This window comes from Eutrigla gurnardus, assembly GCF_963514095.1.
Source record: "Eutrigla gurnardus genome assembly, chromosome: 21".
NCBI classification, from domain to species: domain Eukaryota; kingdom Metazoa; phylum Chordata; class Actinopteri; order Perciformes; family Triglidae; genus Eutrigla; species Eutrigla gurnardus.
Genome location: NC_139932.1, coordinates 3,745,886 through 3,765,027, shown reverse-complemented (window position 1 = coordinate 3,765,027; position 19,142 = coordinate 3,745,886). Strand labels below are relative to the sequence as shown.

The window sequence follows — 19,142 nt, the reverse complement described above, 5'->3', positions numbered from 1 at the left end:
AAACTTTCAGTGACCTGGAACACACTGAGAAACCAGATCTATATAAAAACACTGCTGATCCAGCAGCAGAAAATAACGAGTGAGTGAGTGTGTGTGTGTGTGTGTGTGTGTGTGTGTGTGTGTGTGTGTGTGTGTGTGTGTGTGTGTGTGTGTGTTACAGGTCTATGTACAATGGGCTGATCACCAAACCACATGCGAGTCTTAGTTTCAGTCCTCAGCTGCATGAATACATGTTGGGATAATATTTTTGGTCGTTTGACACATGAAGGAGTCTCATTCTGATCAACCCAATTTAATTTTCTTTATTTAGAATATTCATTTAATAATTAAGCTAAAATGTGACTCATGAGACCAAGCCAAAACCAGGTGGCAATCTCCGGTTCTGAAAAGTGAAACCAAGCTGAAGTGCCTTAAACTTGCATACTGACCACCGGGGGACGACTCCTCTGGTTGCAAAAAGAAGTCTGATTGCATGAGAAGTCTCTAGTCAATGAGAAAATACTTCTCACTTGCTTTATTATATCAGTAAACATTGTAAAGTTTCAAGTCTTCATCAATCCAGCATGATGTTCATTTAGTCAATTCTGGTCCATTTAGAGTCCAGAAAGCAGGGGATGCTTTAGGGCGGGGCTACCTGGTGATTGACAGGTCTCTACCACGCTACCAATGCAGTTAGCTACTAAGATGACTTTAACACTTCACACCAGAATTCAGATGGATCCAGATCCGGTAAGGTTGCTGCTCGGGCTTACGATCTGCGGCTTGTGCTCGTCAAATCCACCCGTTGCTCCTCTGCAGTCCAAACATGGTCACTTTTGTTCACTTATCGCAAAAATCCAAGATAGCGACATCAAAAATTCAAGATGGCGACGGATGAAATGCCCAAATCTAGCCTTCAAATCTGTAGTCCTCAAACAAATGGGTGACGCCACACTTAGTATGTTCACTTCTTATATACAGTCTATGTCTAAAACACAGAAACAAATATGTAACGACAGTTCATATGCATGCAAATGTGACAATATTGTGAAATTCTAATGCCACATTTGGCCTTATTCCGAATGTATGATTTTCTGATGAAGACATGAGGCATATGGCGATACCCTTCAGGTTTTATGAACATTCTTTGGACATGAACACAGTGAATTCTGAATGTGCATCTCGGGTTTAAAGCATCAGACTCCTGACACGGTTTAGCAACACTTGCAGAATGGTGAGGAGAAGGGAATACAAACGGGAAAAACAAGACTGTAGCTGGGAAAGAAGGAGAGTTGATGGTGATACAAGTCCCAGAAAAGAATTGGTGTGAAATTGTGTTTATTCTGTTTAATATACAGAGACTGTACAGAGATTATTAAATGTAGTTTTCATGAAAAACAAATTGATAGAAAACGTCTTGTTCGATATATTCAAAAGTTGTAAAACAAAGAAGGTGACATTTGCAGGCACCCGGATTACATGATATGTGGATTTACATTCATGAGCTCCATTCAGTGGGAATCAATGCTGCCAACGCCATTTCATTTTAATTACCTTGAAAAACTGACATCTGCTGACATGAAACATCGATATTTGTTCACCTTTTCTGTATTCTTGAGCAGAAAAATCACTGTTCCTCAGTCTTACTTCTGACTCGGATGTGGATGTGAATAATATTAGAAGCTTTAGCTTCACTCCTGAACCTCATTATATGATTATTGATCCGCCGTGTAACAAATAACTCACGCAAACGGTTTCCCTTTGAACCTCAAACTGTTTCTGAGCGTTGTTTTTGCTCCTGTCACATTTCACTCACTGTGACCTTGTTTTTCACTCCTGCACCTTAATGGAAACCACACATTGTTTCAAAATAGTTCCCTCTTTGACACTTACACTTATGTGCATTTCTGGTCTAGAAACAGCTGAGAAGCCCCTTTATTGTCAATATACGTCCTCTGTCTATAGTTTATGTTTGTAAAGTTTCATCAACAGGTCACAACAGCTCATTTTGTCTCACTCCAATAAAACTGCTACTATGTGGACTAATGTCATCACACCAGAATGAGCCTCAGCTCTCCAGTAAAACCCACTTTCCATTTCCAAGACTGTTTAGGGACCCAGAATGCAGAAATATTCAAATACAAGAGAAAGTACAAAAACATTTGCACTGCATGCCAAAAACGGCATGATTGCTCAAACGGCAAACAGTCTCCCCTTGCCACATAGTCATACTCTCAGACATCAGTGGGGGAAGAAATACTTTTTGTAAAAGTAGCAGTACAACAGTGTAGCAATGCTGTGTTACAAGTCAAATCCGGGTCTGGGATCCCCCAGGAGTGCTTTGAGTTTGGTTTCCACTGACCATTATTTTGTCTTTTTTTGCAGTGCAAGAAGTGATATTAATAGAGAACATGTTGGCTCCACATGCTATATTGAAGTAGTTATAGTTTTACGTGCTCACGTGCTTTCAGTAATCACGGCTTCCTAGTTACATTGAGGAGCACAGAATTAGATGTTCTTTACACGATCTGCTAGGTGACAAAGGTTTATCTTTGCTGAGCATACAGCTTGGATTTAGATGCATTTCCTAACGGAGCACAGCTGCTTCCAGAGAAAGTCTCAACTGGCCTATTAACAGCTCGCTCTCCTAAAAACGTTCCCACACAACGAAAATGCATTGTGACTTATGTTTCAAGGGAAGCGTATTTTGTTGTGGATCGTTTGCTGTTGATGTATCACAAATTAGTTTCAAACTGTCTGCAGACGTCCGCCTAGGGAGGAGGTCTGCGTGGTGGGCGGCTCAAAAAACAGGAGACTGATGTTTGGTCCCATGTGGACAAAGTGATTTTGTTGTGATTTTGTTTTCTTTCAATTTTTTAGTTATGTTAAAAGCCATACTGGGTTATTTCTTACTAAACCCAACTATGTTTTTTAGCATGTTTTGTTCTATTTCGAACCAAGTGTGAAAAAGAATGTTTTCATGGAAACGAGTCTGCGAGGGCTATTTCGTTGGATGGGAATATTATATGTAGGAGACGCCATTGAGTGTGGATGGAGAATGGAGGTCGAGTTTAATGTCACCCTCAGATGAATTTAATGAAACTATTATCACTCACATCCATCTCTGTCTTACAGAACGCTGGTTATCAGTTCGGTTCAAGTGCTGCTAAACGTGCGTTTTATCACTGGTCAGCTTTAGTGAAGGTCCACACACACACACACACACACACACACACACACACACACACACACACACACACACACACACACACACACACACAGTGTTGTTATCATGTGTATCATCATATTAACCCTCCAAACACACATAGATGTTCTGTTATCTTCCTCCACTTTCTGCCTTTTCGAGTTTTATTATAAACCCAAACATTGGCCAGGCTTTAAAACCTGATCCCAGATCGTCTGCAGTGAGGACTCTTTAAAACGCTACAGGAAACAGACGGAGATGGAACCAGACACATCCGTCACAGCGACTTACACGTTGGAAACAAAGCTGCTGCATCGCTAAGACTCTCCCAGGGAGTGTTTGAGGTTTCACCTTGTTCATTAGCTTAGAACGTACAAGTTGGGGTTTGAAGTCGGAGCCGGGATTGAGCCCAAAGCCCTTCAGACTCAACACAGGCACTCGAGACCGGCTTTTCATGTCATGAAGACTTAAATTCACAATTTACAAAACTGAAACACATTCAAATGATTTGAAATGATTATTTCACGATGTTGGCTTCTAAAACCAACAAATTCACTCCATCTCGTACATATGCATCGCATTTGTACTTGTTCCGGAATATTTATATGAGGAAAATAATAATGACGCCCATATTCTGTTCACTGTTTTGTTCCAAATCACTACATTTAAGTGAATCTTAGTTAGTAGTTGTTTTAGTTTTTTTTTTTTTTTTTTTTGCAACCCGAAGTGAAAAGTGGGTGAAGCAATAAAATGCTGAATAAGGCATCAAGACGATCAAAATGTTACAGTTCATTTTCTTGAAGTACAAACACTGTGAAAGGGTTAAAGCTCAAAATGAACATCATGCTGGATTGAAGAAGACTTGAAACTAGAGCTTGAGACCATAAACTCATGTTTACAATGTTTACTGAGATAATACATCAAGAGAGAAGTAGGGTTTTCATAGACTTCCATGCAATCAGACGTCTGTTTGCAACCAGAGGAGTTCTTAATTCTTAACACACAAATTGGCTTTACTTTTCAGACTTGGAGGTTGCTGCCTGACCCGGTCGGGTCCAAAGGGATTAGAATTTAATTCTTTAATCCTTGATCAAAACAGCCCATTTCATTTTTGCATCACAGTGAAACAGAAGGATCTGTATCCTCTCTACTGTGAGCATCCTCAAGTGAAACAGTATATGTGTGCGCTGTACAGCAACAAGTTTCCGATTGATGGACGTATGTCATGATATTACTGGTTGAAATTGATTGGTACTCATTTGCGTAAGCATTCTCTGTTAAAGAAGAGGTTGAACGCACACAACCAAGACATTATCACAGCTAGAGCTTGTTGGTTTTCAGTGACATTCATCTCGGCTGAATAATAAATCAAACCTCACACTGAGTGTATTTGTTGAGGGACTCACAATAAAACCTTGGGCCCTAGTTTCGTGGCGCAGGTCAGCGGAGGGTGGCGGAGCTGACGTAATGCAAGTTTCGACCCGCGCAGCCTTGCGCACCGTCAGTTTGGCAGTTTGGTGGATCGCTTGCGCCAAGATGGGTGTGGCGGCGCAGCAGGGGGAGGCGTCAGAGATTCAGCTTGGTGCAGCGGAAGTTTCGTGGCAAAAAGCCTCGCCGAGACTTTCTGTTTTTTATAATATGGGCATTGTTATTATTATGATACGCGCGCACAGCGCGTGATGCGCGTGGTGGGAGCGGCGGCGCTGCTTCTGTCATCGGGTTGTCAAGTGACGGAACTTGCACTGAACCTCCCCTAACGCATTAAAGGTGAGGAGAGGAGCTCATTTGATTGGTGAAGATCTGAATCAGCTGTATTCAGTCCACGCCTCGTCTCCTCCTCGTCTCCCACTCACGCCTTCTTCTCCTCCCTCTTTCCCACTTGCACGGGTGGGAGTGACGGGAGGCGTGCCTGCGTGAGCCTGCATGGTGCACGAAACTCGCAAAGTCCAGGCGGACACACCCCGTCGGCGTGGTGCAGGTGCGCTGCGTGCTGACTACGCCTAGTCTACAAAACTAGGGCCCATTGTGTTTAAATTTTACATTGAAGGCCAAAGTATGAGCTTAATGGAGAGTTTAACAGAAACGAGTACAGAAAGATAGAAAATAAAATCTGGTGTATATACAGCTATAAGAATAATTCTATGAGAGCAATTGAATACAAGGTTAAGTGACATGACAGCAGTGAGTCTAGTATATACCTGTATGTAAACAGCATAAACCAGAACATGTATAATGTGATTAAGTTATGATACTTAGCGTTATAGAAACCTATATAGATACATACAGCCCTCCTCAGTGTCCGCTACACTTAACCCCAGTGTCGTAATGTGAACCCATCTGCCTCATACAAACACAGGACTTTCACACAGGACACTTCTGTGGGTGTCACATGCAAAACTATCACACTACCACAAGAGAAATGCAATAAGCTACTCAGATTCCTTTAATAATTAACTGTAAAATTTACTTTCAATAATGGAATCCACCCGTCGCTCCTCCACAGTCCAAACATGGTCACTTCTGTTCACTGGTTGCAAGATTCCAAGATGGTACAAATGCTGAACTCAAGGCTTCAAAATCGTAGTTCACAAACCACTGGGTGATGTCATGATGACAAATCCACTTCTTCATACAGTCTATGAATCATTAGTAGGATACTTAGTGTGCCATTTTGAAGCTTCTGGACACTGACCAGGCGGGTATTTGATTTGGGAGTGAGAATGTGTTTAAATTCACATCTGTTCTTCTGGTTTGGTTTTCAGGATTACCTGCTGAGTCACATGTACAGCAACGCAGCCAGGGATGACCTGTGGAGCAAATTGTCTCAGGTAACACTCACCAGTCTGCGGGGTTTTGAATCTGGAAGCGGTCCACATTTGGCTCTGGGGCGGATTAAAGCAGCCAGACTGACAGGGGGCGTTAATTATTTAACACAACAGTTGTAATGAAGGCCGGGGGATGCTCGTTAAGACCCGACTAAAGGGGACGGTGGCAAGGGAAAGTCCTGTTGCCGTGGTAACGTGATTGGCAGGGAGACTTGAGGCTTGTTTGTCTTGTTTGTCCTGCACACAGGAAGCTATGGGGAAAAGAAGTTTTAATTCAATTAATCTTCGTTAGCGATGTTGGTTTCACTGAGATGGCTTTAATGAGCTGCCAGCTAACCAGAACTCCAATTACCTGAAAGTCAGTCATGTGTTCTACAATTAAGCGACTTTGAACTATAAATTGATGAACCTTTTACCAGGTTATTAGTGATGATTCATTATTTAAATAATCAGTGAATCATTTATGTACATTGTAAGTCATTGATTGATCACACGTGGCTTTGTTGTCTCTAGGCCATGCGTTCAGAGGGGCAAGACATTGACATTGGGCAGATGATGGACAGGTGGACTCTACAAATGGGATACCCCATTGTTACCATCAGCAAGAACCAATCAGAGCAGCTCCCCACTCATTACATCGTCGTCAGCCAGGAGCACTTCCTATATGGGCAGGAAGTCAGGAGCAACAACAGGTTGGATTTTTTTAAAGTTTACAATCTCTTCTAATGCAAAGGAGTTATTATGTTGTACTGACCTTTAACCTTTGAAACAGGAAGACAATTCAACAATAACTGAACCATTTCTGTGCAGGTGTTACAACAAGTTTCAATGAAATCAATTAGGATTTTTTGGATTGTGCTCGAAAAAATAAAATGATACCGTTAAACAGAACACAGACTTTTTAAAGGAGTCGTGCAATACTGTTACATAGTTAATTCAAGCATCAATATACATTTTTTGAATTGTTGATTGTTGAGTACTTTAACAAAGAATGGGAATATTTCACAGCGGAAAAAGAAAATTTTATCCAAAAAGAAGAGCTTTGATATCATGAATAAACTCATCAACCAATCATGTTGTGCGTAATGTACATTTTCAATACGTACACTATAGTGAATAACACAGAGGCTCCCTGGTCTGAACCAGGACATTTACACTGTCTAACTGTTTATCAGAGGGAACTCAACTCACTCAGAGCATTTTACTAAAAAGAAACTCAATAAAAGTGTCAGCAAGATACTGATCCCCAAATTGTGCCTGAAGTAGGGGGGGGGTGGGGAGGGGGTGGGGGGAAGATGTCGTGGAATCGGGGTAGGTTTAGGTCGACGTGTGGGGGGGGGGGGCGATCGTCTGAGACACCGGAGTGTCGATATTTACTTGACCGCTAGAGGGCGCGCTATTTTGAAACGTAACATATGGTCGTAATTCGGTGCTTGACACACGACCTATGTGGTCGTTTTCTCGAGGAGGACAGTCTGGGATTTGCAGCTCTGACTGCGAGAATCTCTTCCAACCTTTTATTGATCGTTTTGTCGCAAATTCACTTTCGGTATTAATAGTTTTGATCCGAAATGTTTGCAGAGGAGGATTTTGCATGTTTGTGTGTCGCTTACACTTCACAATCCTGGTGTGTAGAGGCTTTGAAACTAAAAGTGTTTCTACTCATATTCCGCCATAATGAGGGAAAGAAGACCCCTAAATAGGCCACGATCGTGCCATTTATACTGAACTTTGGTGTCTACTTTTACACAAGCATCCCAGCTTTGCGGAAACAGAGTGGGTGTATGATGTATAAATGTATACATGATAAGTGTCACCAAAACAACAACGGAAGTTGAACCGAGAGTTGATGGGACATGTTAATCATACAATGGCGGCCTCGCACAGTACTGGCTTCCTATCTTCTTTGGGTCAATATTCCGATGCTTCTTGCATCCTTGGGTGGCGGGTCAGGCACGTACTCTACTCTGTTACGGCTCTGAGACCTTCATTGCCAGCGGAACAACCCTCCGTTCCATCTCTGTAGCTTTTACACTCACCACTTTTGTGTAAAAATGGAGTGATGATTTTGCCAAGAAAAGGCAGCATAAAAGGGGCTGAAGTTGTCCATGCTGCCATTTAATTTGTGACGTAAAGCCACCTATCAGCGATCTTGACGACTGGACGATATGAAAATAGAAACCTGACATTCTGTTTGCTGCAAGCCTCAGGATAACCTTTGCTTGTTGAAGCCCACGACTTTTAAGGTCCTAAGAATAACTGCTCTCCAGGGAACAGGCCTTTAAACAGCTGTAGTCCTTTCACACATCTTCTCTCCATGTCGTTAAGTTATTCACCCCTTTTCGTTTTCACACCTCAATAAGTTTGTTCTGCATTTTCTCCTGAAAGAGCACTTTTCTTTACCACCTTTACATCATTTATATTTCATTCATATTTGATTCACATGATGTTTTATTCACATCCTTCACAACCTCTGGAGATTATTCTGTTCGCTGTTTTATCGACCCACTTTCTCCTCCATCAATACTTCATCAGTTACTTTTTCTCGTTGTTACCTGTTGTTCACTTCTTTTCTTTTCTCTTCAACTCTTTTTTTTCTGTCATGTTTTTCAACTGTAGATGACATTTACAAGCACTCTGACCTACTCAGTTTCTCCACCAAAAGTTTCTTTACCTTTTTTTTTGACTTCATTTGTTCCTTTTCCTTCTTTCATCTGCAGTCTTTTGTGTTTCGCTCAAGCTTCTCAGCTCAGAGTCGCTCCCAAGGTCTCTTTGGCTGATTAACTGTAGCCGTTTGTTGTAGGTGGAGATCAACCCTTTTCTTTCGAGGTCATGGTGTCTCACAGGGCTGCATCCAGACACAGTCCCAGGGCGCTCACCGACGCTTGTGAAGAGAAACTGTTGTGCTTTTAGTTGAACCGTTGGTGGATCGAATGAGAGGCCGACACTGCTGTTTGGACCTGTGTGCTCAGAACCAGTGTCCTAGAGTGTTATACACTTAGAATCCAGATATATTATTGTATTTGTTTTTTATTTACATGCAGAAAAATCATGGGAATATACAGAAAGAAATTGCCCAGCCATGATACTTTCTGGAGGAAACAATGTCTTTGAGCCACAGCAGTGTTAGTGATTTTAGATATGCTGCTTTTCATGGGTGGTTTTAATGCTTCTATTTAATCTAGCATGGTGACTGTTGTTGCCAATGGTTTCAAATCCTCAGATGTTTGGTTTCACAGAAGCATCAATGTTAGGACCCCTGCGTTTTTGTCTGCTGTTTGTTTTAGTGTGTTTTGGGGGTGTTTTTATGCCTTAATTAGTAAATCGACAGTGGAGAGATGACAGGAAATGAGGAGTGAGAGAAATGGGAAGTGAGTTCCCAGACTCAAACTTTGAAGAAATTGCGGTCAACGGTCAGCACTGAACATCCAATTCGAAATATTAGTCTTTGTCAACAAAAGTACTTGGTTTGGTTTAGGCCACAAAATGTACTTGGTTAGATATGGACAACAGAAGTTTTTGGTTGGGTTTAGACAACAAATGTATTTGGTCGGGTTTAGCGAACAAAAGTACCATGTTAGGTTAAGGCAAGAAAAATGTCTTTGCTAGGTTTATGCTCCAGAAATACTTGGTCGGGTTTCAGCAAATACAAGTTATTGGTTGGGTTTGGGAAATAAACACATTTGGTTAGGTTTTGGCAACAGCAACTAGGGTTTAGGCAATACAACTACTTGGTGAGCTTAGAAAAAGATCACGTTTGATTTTTAACATGAGACACAAACAGCGGTCTGCTGGGTGAAAATTATGGGTTCGATCGACCCATTGAATCCTTTCAACTTTTTGCGGACATTTTCACTCTACACTAGGTCATTTGCTTTAACTGTCTAATAATGGCACGGAGGGTTTATGTTGGAGTTAGCTGAAAGCCTGGTGCATCTCAAATGTGTTTGTATCAAACCAGGGGCCACAAATCAAGCATTTGATTTGATGAGTTTGGAGTGAGAACAAGTTGGATGATGTGTGACTGTGAGTTGTTGTGCTATAATGTTGTTATTCTGTGTAATTGTCTGAAAACCAGCCATCTTAAAGGAAAAGAAGCCTTTCATTTAAATAAAAATCTTTGTTTTCAAAATTTCTGTCACACTGATTTGAACTTAAAGTGTTAAGGTGACATTTTGTTTATTTTTTCCCACTTAACATTCTTCTCTTCTTCCAGTTCCCCTGCAACGTTTCAAATTGTATTTTCCCAGCATCAAACAAACCGATGCTTTTGAAAGAACTGAGCTGACAGAAAAAAGTGACGAGTAGAAACCAGAGGACAGCTCACGATAAGGTCAAGCTAATGATACTGAAAATAAATCAAACAGGATGTAAACACGTCACCACTTCACTCTGTGATTAGCTAAAGAGAAAGGAAGCCTCGTCATCTGATAGGCAAATGTGATTGGAGGACGCGGAGAGACTGTGTGTTTTATTCAGTTAGCTTTTAACAGGATGGCCATAAATTATTCATGAGGCAACAGAAAGACAAATACAAGGACAAGAAGTGTATGTATTCACGGCTTTAGCTTTTTATATAACAGAAATATAATAATTAAAGTGCAAAATACGTAGAAATAGCAGTGTGACGTTAACATGATAGAACAAGGGAACAATAAAAAATATTTAATTTATCAACTGGATTAATTTAATTCTGCCCCCCACGACCCTGAATACAGGATAAGCTGTTGACGATGGATGGACAGTTTCCACATAGAGCAGGATTAGAACACACCCATGATTTTCAGAGTCAATGCATTTTGCATTTTGACATATGCAAAGTCCTAACATCTCCAGCAGTTAGCAGTGCCATAAGCTAAGATGAACATTCAATAACTGGCATTAAGTTAGACTTCATTGTTTATTTGATCAAAACTGTTTATGGTATTTTTGACTGAAGAAAGGTACCAGACAATGCATGTAGTACTGTGCATAAATACAAATTTGAGATACATGTACTATCCTTGAGTATCTTCTTCTCATACTTCTACTCCACTACATCTCAGAGACAAATATTGCAATTTTTACTCCACGACAATTATTTACAAATTAACACTTTTGCACATGAAACATATGCAGAATTAAAACAAACAAAAAAAAAACATGCAAGTTTGTTCAAGACATGAATTGTATTGGCAGCTCTTTGAAACATTTCATGGTTCCAGATTTCCTGCTTTTTCTTTTAATATTGTTAATAATGTTAATGTATTGTAATAATGTTGGTGCAACTAATTTAATGTAAAACATTTAATGATTCCACATATAATAATGTTAATGTATTAGTAATAATGTTGAGTTTGGACTAAATATGTCACTTACTTCACAATTTACTGAAAATGTTTGCAAATGTATGCAAGCACATATTTAAGGTAATGGATCATTTGCATAAATACATTATTTCATAAAACTTGTTAAACCAATTTTGTTAATGTATCAACTGGAAACGTTTCATGGAGATTTCTATTAGTTCATTTTTACCCTATATTGACCTATAGTTTGTGTGTGTGTGTGTGTGTGGGTGTGTGTGTGTGTGTGTGTGTGTTTTCAGGTGGTTTGTGCCTTTGATGAATAAACCATTAACTCACTCCCACTGTTAGAAAAAAAAACAGCCTTCATTTCAATCAAATATGAAAAAACACATTATGCTGTCTATGCATGTGTGTGTGTGTGTGTGTGTGTGTGTGTGTGTGTGTGTGTGTGTGTGTGTGTGTGTGTGTAATTGGCTTTCACTCCTGTCCAACACGTATCAGATCAAAAACGTGGTTGCTAGGCAGCAGTATTGATCTACCATTGCCTGCAGTGACACATGGCTGTTATGAGCTTATAAATGAGTCTTCTCTGGCTGACTATGTTACAATCACACCTACACTTTACCATACATGCACACACACACACACTGATTGCGATCTATCTCTAATTAAAATCCACTTTAATTCAAATATGAATCTTTTTGATGACATCTCACTTCAAAGACTGTTAGATGTGTCGTTAGTGCTCGTGTGTGTGTGTGTGTGTGTGTAATGGTCACTAACAGAGTATCAATAAGTGTATTTCTTCCTAATGAGCTCTAAGAGTTATCTCTCTCTTCACACACCTTTTTCTTCTTCAGTCGACAAAAAACAAACAAACATCTGGCTCTTGCCTTCAGTGTGAAGATGATATTCTGTCTATCTATGGAATCCAGCTCTGATGGGCAGTGATGGAAACATGACACCCAGGAGCTGATTTTAGGCTCTTTCTTTATCTCAGCCACAAATTCTCTCCAGCTCCATCAAACCATCATTCCACATTTGTCAGCAGCAAGTTTGACGAGCCTGTGAGCATTTGTATGTGACACACTCACCTGCAGCATTATGGGTAGGGCAACAGTCGTAGTATCAACCTAACTAAGAGGTTTTGTCACCTGAACATTATAACATCTGGTGAAGTTTATTTTGAAAAGACACTATGCATGTTATGAGCGTATGTTGACACGCCATCACTGAAAAGGGGCCTTTGGGCTGGATGTAGAGAATCCCAGCCCTCTCCTGGGAATTCACAGTGGTTTACGCTAATCATGGTCGTAATAGCCATACTTTGCATTCTGAATACTCTTCTGAAATATGATTGTTAATGTAATACTAATGCAATTCATTATGGATGGTTATAGTTACATCTTGTGAAAGCAATTTAATGTGATATATGCGTTTAGTGTTAATCTGTAAATAGTGGTCAAATCAATTAAGTGGAGTAAAGAGAACAAAACGGGCAGTATTTATGCAGATTTAAACTTGAAAGAAAAACATTAAAAGTCTTTTTACTGATGTACAACTCTGATTCCGCAGCTCCTCTGGTTCTCAGAGCTTCAAAACATCATCAGCATTCAACATTTGGACTATAAAATATCAATAACGCTTTCACTGGAACGCACTCATTGAAAAAATAAATAAATAAATATATTCTGTGCTCCTGTCAATCTCGCTCCAATTCAAAAAAACATTTCCTTAACGTCAGCCTCTCAGGAACTAAGACAAACGGCGTCTTTTGAGCTCAGCTGTGATGCACTTTTCAGATACTCAATTGGTTTTTAAAAGGTTTTTCACAAGTCTAATGGGGAATTCGTTGAAGCAGTAACGGAGCAATTTATGTATCTTTTATGTGATCTGAAAATGTAGAAATTACCAAACTGACCTGCAGTCTTCCCCGGACAGAACGTTTAACCTTCTGGCTCTCTGAAGAAGAAGACAGTAACCCCTCAGATACTTCCACTTGACTGATGCGACCTGACGGCTGCAGCTATTACACTTCCTCCCTCTTATAACAGTCAGTGCTGCTCGCTCCACTTCCAGCTGACCGATGTTGACTGATCGCTGCCGACCGCCACTCTCTCTCTCTAATGTCTCTCTATCTGATAACTGAGGCAATAAAACCAAATCCAATTCTGCAGACCATTACTGACATCACTCTTCCTCTCTAGTTTACAGTGGCAGGTTCCGTTGACGGTCGCTGTGGGGAATGCATCCAGTGTTTGTGTTGAAAGCCTCATCTGGATCAACAACAAGACAGGTACAGTACTGCCAGTCAGCTTCAGGTGTTAAAACTGGAAAATACTGCTCCGAGGTCTGAAATCATCATCCATCAAAGTGCGTTTTACAATCTCAATTATCTTGTTACCTTGAGAAAACAAGCTGTTGTCTTGGGATTATTTCGTTCCGGTAACAGAGCAAAGCATCACAGGATCCCAAGTTAATTCTCGAGATGGGTAATTTGTAGTTAATGGACTGAAAGAGGTCTGTCAGCAGTGGGAATAAACCTCATTCTGGTTTATAGCGAATAAAGCTCACAGTAATAGATTCAAGGTATGTTCTTTATTTAGAGAGTAAAACCCTCCCTGGGCCTTTTTTTTTTTTTTTAAATAAAGCTTGTATAGCTTCAGATTTTGGAGAATTAAGCCAGTTCTGTTTATGGAGATGAAAACTCTATTCTGCTTCTGTTTTGAGGAATAAAGCTGGTTCTGAAGCAGTCTTCTCCACAACCAGTAGGTGATTGGCCCATTGATTAATACTTCATACAGATTCCTCACAGTTTGTATTTTCATGATACAGTTTCTTGCCCCCAGCAGGACAGTGTGGTATCGTCTGCATATCACATGAACTTCAACTAAGATCTTGACTTTTATGAACCAGTGTATAGGGGAGGAATTCTTGATTAACTCCCTCACTAAAAATTCTATTTCGTCTCAGAAACCCACAGGATCGGTCACATGGACGACACCACCTGGTTGCTAGGGAACATCAACCAGACGGGCTACTTCCGCGTGAACTATAACCTCCACAACTGGAAACTGCTGATTCAACAGCTTCACAACAACCCGCAAGTATGCCTGTCTGCCTGACTGTCTGTCTATTACTGACCAAAATAGTCTCACAGCAATTCGTGAAATTGTCATAAAATTAAAATCTAGTGATTTTTGTACATGGACACGGATTTTCCATTTTTTAAAGTTTTTTTGGAAACGATCTTTGTCAATATTTAATACCATGTGCTACATCTCTGGCCATTTTGTTCATGAACGTATGTCCAGCACAAAGAAAGAATCCTGACTGACTTTCCACTGGTGTTGTTTTCATACTGAAATAGGAACATTTGGGTCCCTGTACATGAATAACTAGATTACAATATTGTCACTATTTCAGGACTGACTGGTTGTACTGACTCTTTCCCAGGTTATTTCAGTTGGAAACAGGGCAGGTCTTATCGATGACGCCTTCAACCTGGCGAGGTGAGTCCTCTTTAAACCACAACATATTTATTTTTTTGTTTCAGTCTGGTTTACAATCCCCTCTTCAAAGACAGACACACAAGGGAACAGAAGAAAGTGGTGGATGAATAATTTGTTTCCCGACCTCTCTCTCCGTCTCTCTTTCTGAGAGGCTCATCTGTCACTAAGCCTGGAAGACATCTGCTCCCACAGTGGGAGAGTACAGCCAGGGCGATCCATTCTTTCTGTTTCAGTTTGCTTGTAATTGATTTGCAATCAGGAGTGTTGGTTTGATAAACAGGGCTGGTGATGTGTCTGCCAGCCTCAGATATGTCTGTTTTGATGGGGTGAAGGTTTTGAATGGACGGATATACTGTATATTGGACTTTATCACCGGTTTAGTCAGCAGAATCAAGGATGTGCTGATGATGTACATGCAGTTTGACAGCTGTGAATACAGAGGTTTATATCCTGTATGTGAGTTCAGCTAAGACTTATGGATTCACATACACATTTACATTCAGACACGAAGCGTTGAGATGGAGCATTGATCCCTCCGCCACATCCACTAGATAAGTGCAGCTCGGTGGTTCAAGGATTAACGATGATGCCTTGCACCAGAAGGTTTGGGTGGAGTTTCTCTTTTGCATTATTTCCTCAGGTCCTACAATTACATGTGCATGTTTTGCAAATCTGCCACCACAGCTGAGGTAGTCATTCAAAACTATTTACCAGCTTCAGTGTCAGGATTTGGGAATGCAGACTATAACCTGATTTGGCTTTTTTCGGTCCTGATAGCAATACCTGCACTCTGTGATAACAGTGTTTAATTAATAGGCTGTGTGCCTCACTTTGTGGGGATCATTATTTTAAGTGAAAGAAAACATGAGGCCTTAAACATTGTTTTGTTAACAAGATATAACAATAATGAATAGAGTGTTATGTGTTCAAATATTGTCATAGCAGCCAGTCCAGCTGTTTGAGTCAATATCAGACAGTCATGTTTCCCGAGATAATTAATCAAGAGAGAAGTGGGCTCATTTTCTCATAGACTTCCATGCAATCAGACTTATTTATGCAACCTCTATGGCCATTAAAATTAATGCAGTCTTTAAGGCACTTCAGCATTGTCTTCACTTTTCAAAGCTGTGATTGAAGGAGAGAAATAATTGAGAAATAAGTCGCTTTTCATGTCATTTACCAATTACCATTACCAATCAAATACTCAGCCGATCGTCTATTGAACCTTTGTTTTCAGTCTCCTATTCATTCAAAAGGCAGAGATACATAACAGTAAATACAAAGAAAATTGGGAAAAGTGCTCTACAAATGGCATTGTCAGTGAAGTGGTACAGGAGTTGTAAAAACACATTTAGTCCGAGTCTCCTCTTGTTCTGTAGTTCTTAAGGTGAAGGGAGTCATGAGGGTCAGAATAAGACCAAATTAAGACGACCAACACCTGCTGCTGCATTCAGAGTACTTACGAAAAGGAAAAGCCAAAACAACCTAAGCCAGACGGAAACTGTGATGAATGAGCGATCAGCCAGGCTGCAGCCGGAGAGAGCGAGGGAGAGTGAGGGAGACGGAGCTTGTGGAGTGTGTTGTTTCTCATCGTCATGTTTTTCAGCCTGAAGCTCTTTGAACACTGTAACCAAAATCTAGTGTGACACCAACCCCATAACTCAATCTACAGCCGTCTCTCTTTCCCTTTTCTGTATCTCTCTCTCCCTCAGCCATCTGTCCTCTGTCATGTTGAATGAGGAACTGCAACGTCATCCTCTCTTCCAGTGTGTGTGTGTGTGTGTGTGTGTGTCTGTGTCCATGAGTTAGGAGCTCACCAGGAGGTTTCCATCTATACAGAAAGAGAAACAGAACTACAGATCTGTTAATATTCACACTGACAGCAGATGACGCTCTGACATCAGTCTGCATCTGTCGCTATGGTAACACTGAGCGTCACTATGCCACATTGGGAGACACAGTGTAGTGGATTCTCAGTTGTCATAGTAGTTCAGGGAGACATTTACTCAAGTACAGTACTAAATATTGTACTTTTTTCAAAGAACAACAACGTTTTCCAATTATATATTTCTACTCATTGCCATGGCATTAAAGCAGATATGTCAGAGACGCCTATCTCAAAACCTGGTAAAATAATATTGTTTGCTTACATTGAACCGACCCTTTAAAGACATGGGAGGCTTGTAAACTATTCAGCAAAATATCAAAAAAGTTTGATAGGGATGAGAATGTTCCATTCGAGGTCCAGGGAGTTAAGGCAGTTAAATGTGGTTTATGTTTTAAATCATAACTTGTGTTTTGTATTCATAGCTGAGTCCATTGAAACAAGCTGTGATTGCTGAGAAAGGTCACCAAACACAAGACTTACAGCCGTTCATCCAGATGATCTAAACCGTTAAATTTGGAGGTAAAAGGTGGAAGTGAGTGTAAACTGTGATGCCAAAGTAACTGAGCACAATTACATTAACAAATACACCTACAAACACAAATTGAACCAAAAAATGGATGTTTACAACAGAAAGGGTAACATCTCTGATGGGTTTTCTCTGATGAGTTTTCTCTGCTAACCCCACGCTGAGGAGAGTTGAGGAAAGTTGAGGGTTGACAAGGTGAAGGTAGATTTATATTTTTATTCTTTGATGCCTTTGGGGAAATTATCCTATCGGATGAAAACAATTAAATGTTGCAATTTTCCTAAATCTAAAATCAACTTCTTTTAGAAATGTGGGCCAAAGCTGTGAGATTACCACCAAACTCATTGAGATCAGTTTCCGAGCGTTATTTAGATTGCTGATCTTTCAATTCTTAAATGATTTCAGCAGTGAGCGGTTTGATTGGCTGAGGCGTGAGCGATCCATATGGAACTAAATGCTGATTGGTGGCGGCAGGACTGTGTGTGTGTGTTTGTGTGTGAGGCTAGTTTAGCAGCAGCTAAGCCGCAATAAATGGCTGTGTCTCTGTGAGAGCGTGCTTAAACAGTGATGGATGTTGCCTCTCTTTTCTCTTTGTGTTCTGTGTGTGTGTGTGTGTGTGTGTGTGTGTGTGTGTGTGTGTGTGTGTGTGTGTGTGTGTGTGTGTGTGTGACTCCAACAGTCCCTCGTTAGCTCTCCACTGAGCCTTGCTAATGGCTAATGGACAAACAATTAACTGGCCCTTAACGATGTTAACGAGTTAATGAGCTCGTTAAGATGACGACACTGAGAGACACACACACACCTACACTTACACACACACACACACACACACACACACACACAGACCGTAAATGAGAGGGAAAATTGAAAATCTTTAATCTCCTCATGCACTTTCTTGCCTCTCTGTGAACAGAACCGAACAGATTAGCCTCCTATTGAAACTCACCAAGTGTGAAATTTGTCCAGAGGTTCAAGATTGATTAAAATCAACAGGGTTCCTCCTCTGAGGAGCTGTATTGGAGAGGTTTAAACCCAAAGTGCATTGATACATATTGGTAATGACCAAGTGCTGGCAGACTTTTAGCTCTGTATAGAAGTTAATCTTGAGGGTGGGAGGTGGGATCATGCAACACATGTCCCAGTCTTTATGCTAAGATAAACGTACTGGCTATTGGCTTTGGTTTCATATTTACCAAACACACAAGATTGTGTCTTCTCCTACAAGACAGCAAGTAAGACATGTGAGGACAGCAGAGACTTCCGTAAGAGACTCAAGACCCTGTTGTTCACCTGGACTCTGCTAAGCCTCCTCCCTCTACTACCCCTCCCCCCTCCTAACAGTACTCAATGCTTTTTTGTATATACTGGCACTTACTTAGAATATACTCTGTTGTATATCAGCTACAGGTTAACTTAGCAATTGGACGTGTTTGAAACTTGTTCTTGTGAAATCCTTACTGTACTAATAGTGATAGACTGTTGCACTTTCTTCTAACAAATGTACTTATTGTAAGTCGCTTTGGATAAAAGAGTCAGAGTTAAATCCCGCAAAAAAAGCACAAAAAACAAACAAAAACAAAGTGTATTATCCAAAAGAGTGGAAGACTTCAGGTCTTTCAGGATTGACATTTTCTGTATGTTCAGGGTTTTATTTCTCAGTCCTTCAGGATTTTCCAGGATTTGCACGTTTACAATTACAATAACAATGGAATCGGGAGAATTGTACTTTGCATTATAGATTACTTGATTTAGATTACCTTTTTTCTCTGCAAGAACAGAAACAAGAAAATATAGAGGCACAAAAGAAGAAACACTTCCAAAGCAAATATGACAGAAAGCTGTTGCCTTGACGATGGATCACAAACGACCACATATGACGTGACGGTGTGCGTCTTGAGTGGCGACCGCTATCTCTCCCT

General features: G+C 40.5%; 1 protein-coding gene across 1 annotated transcript in view; it reads left to right on the top strand.

Moving 5' to 3' along the window:
• Positions 1-19,142, top strand: part of trhde.1 (thyrotropin releasing hormone degrading enzyme, tandem duplicate 1) — a 201,562-nt gene that overhangs the window by 152,961 nt on the left and 29,459 nt on the right. Inside the window, exons 9-13 of the mRNA XM_084038494.1 lie at positions 5,947-6,012; positions 6,523-6,701; positions 13,505-13,593; positions 14,271-14,404; positions 14,754-14,809. Of these exons, the coding sequence (XP_083894620.1) occupies positions 5,947-6,012; positions 6,523-6,701; positions 13,505-13,593; positions 14,271-14,404; positions 14,754-14,809 (524 nt within the window). The remainder of the gene's footprint in view (positions 1-5,946; positions 6,013-6,522; positions 6,702-13,504; positions 13,594-14,270; positions 14,405-14,753; positions 14,810-19,142) is intronic.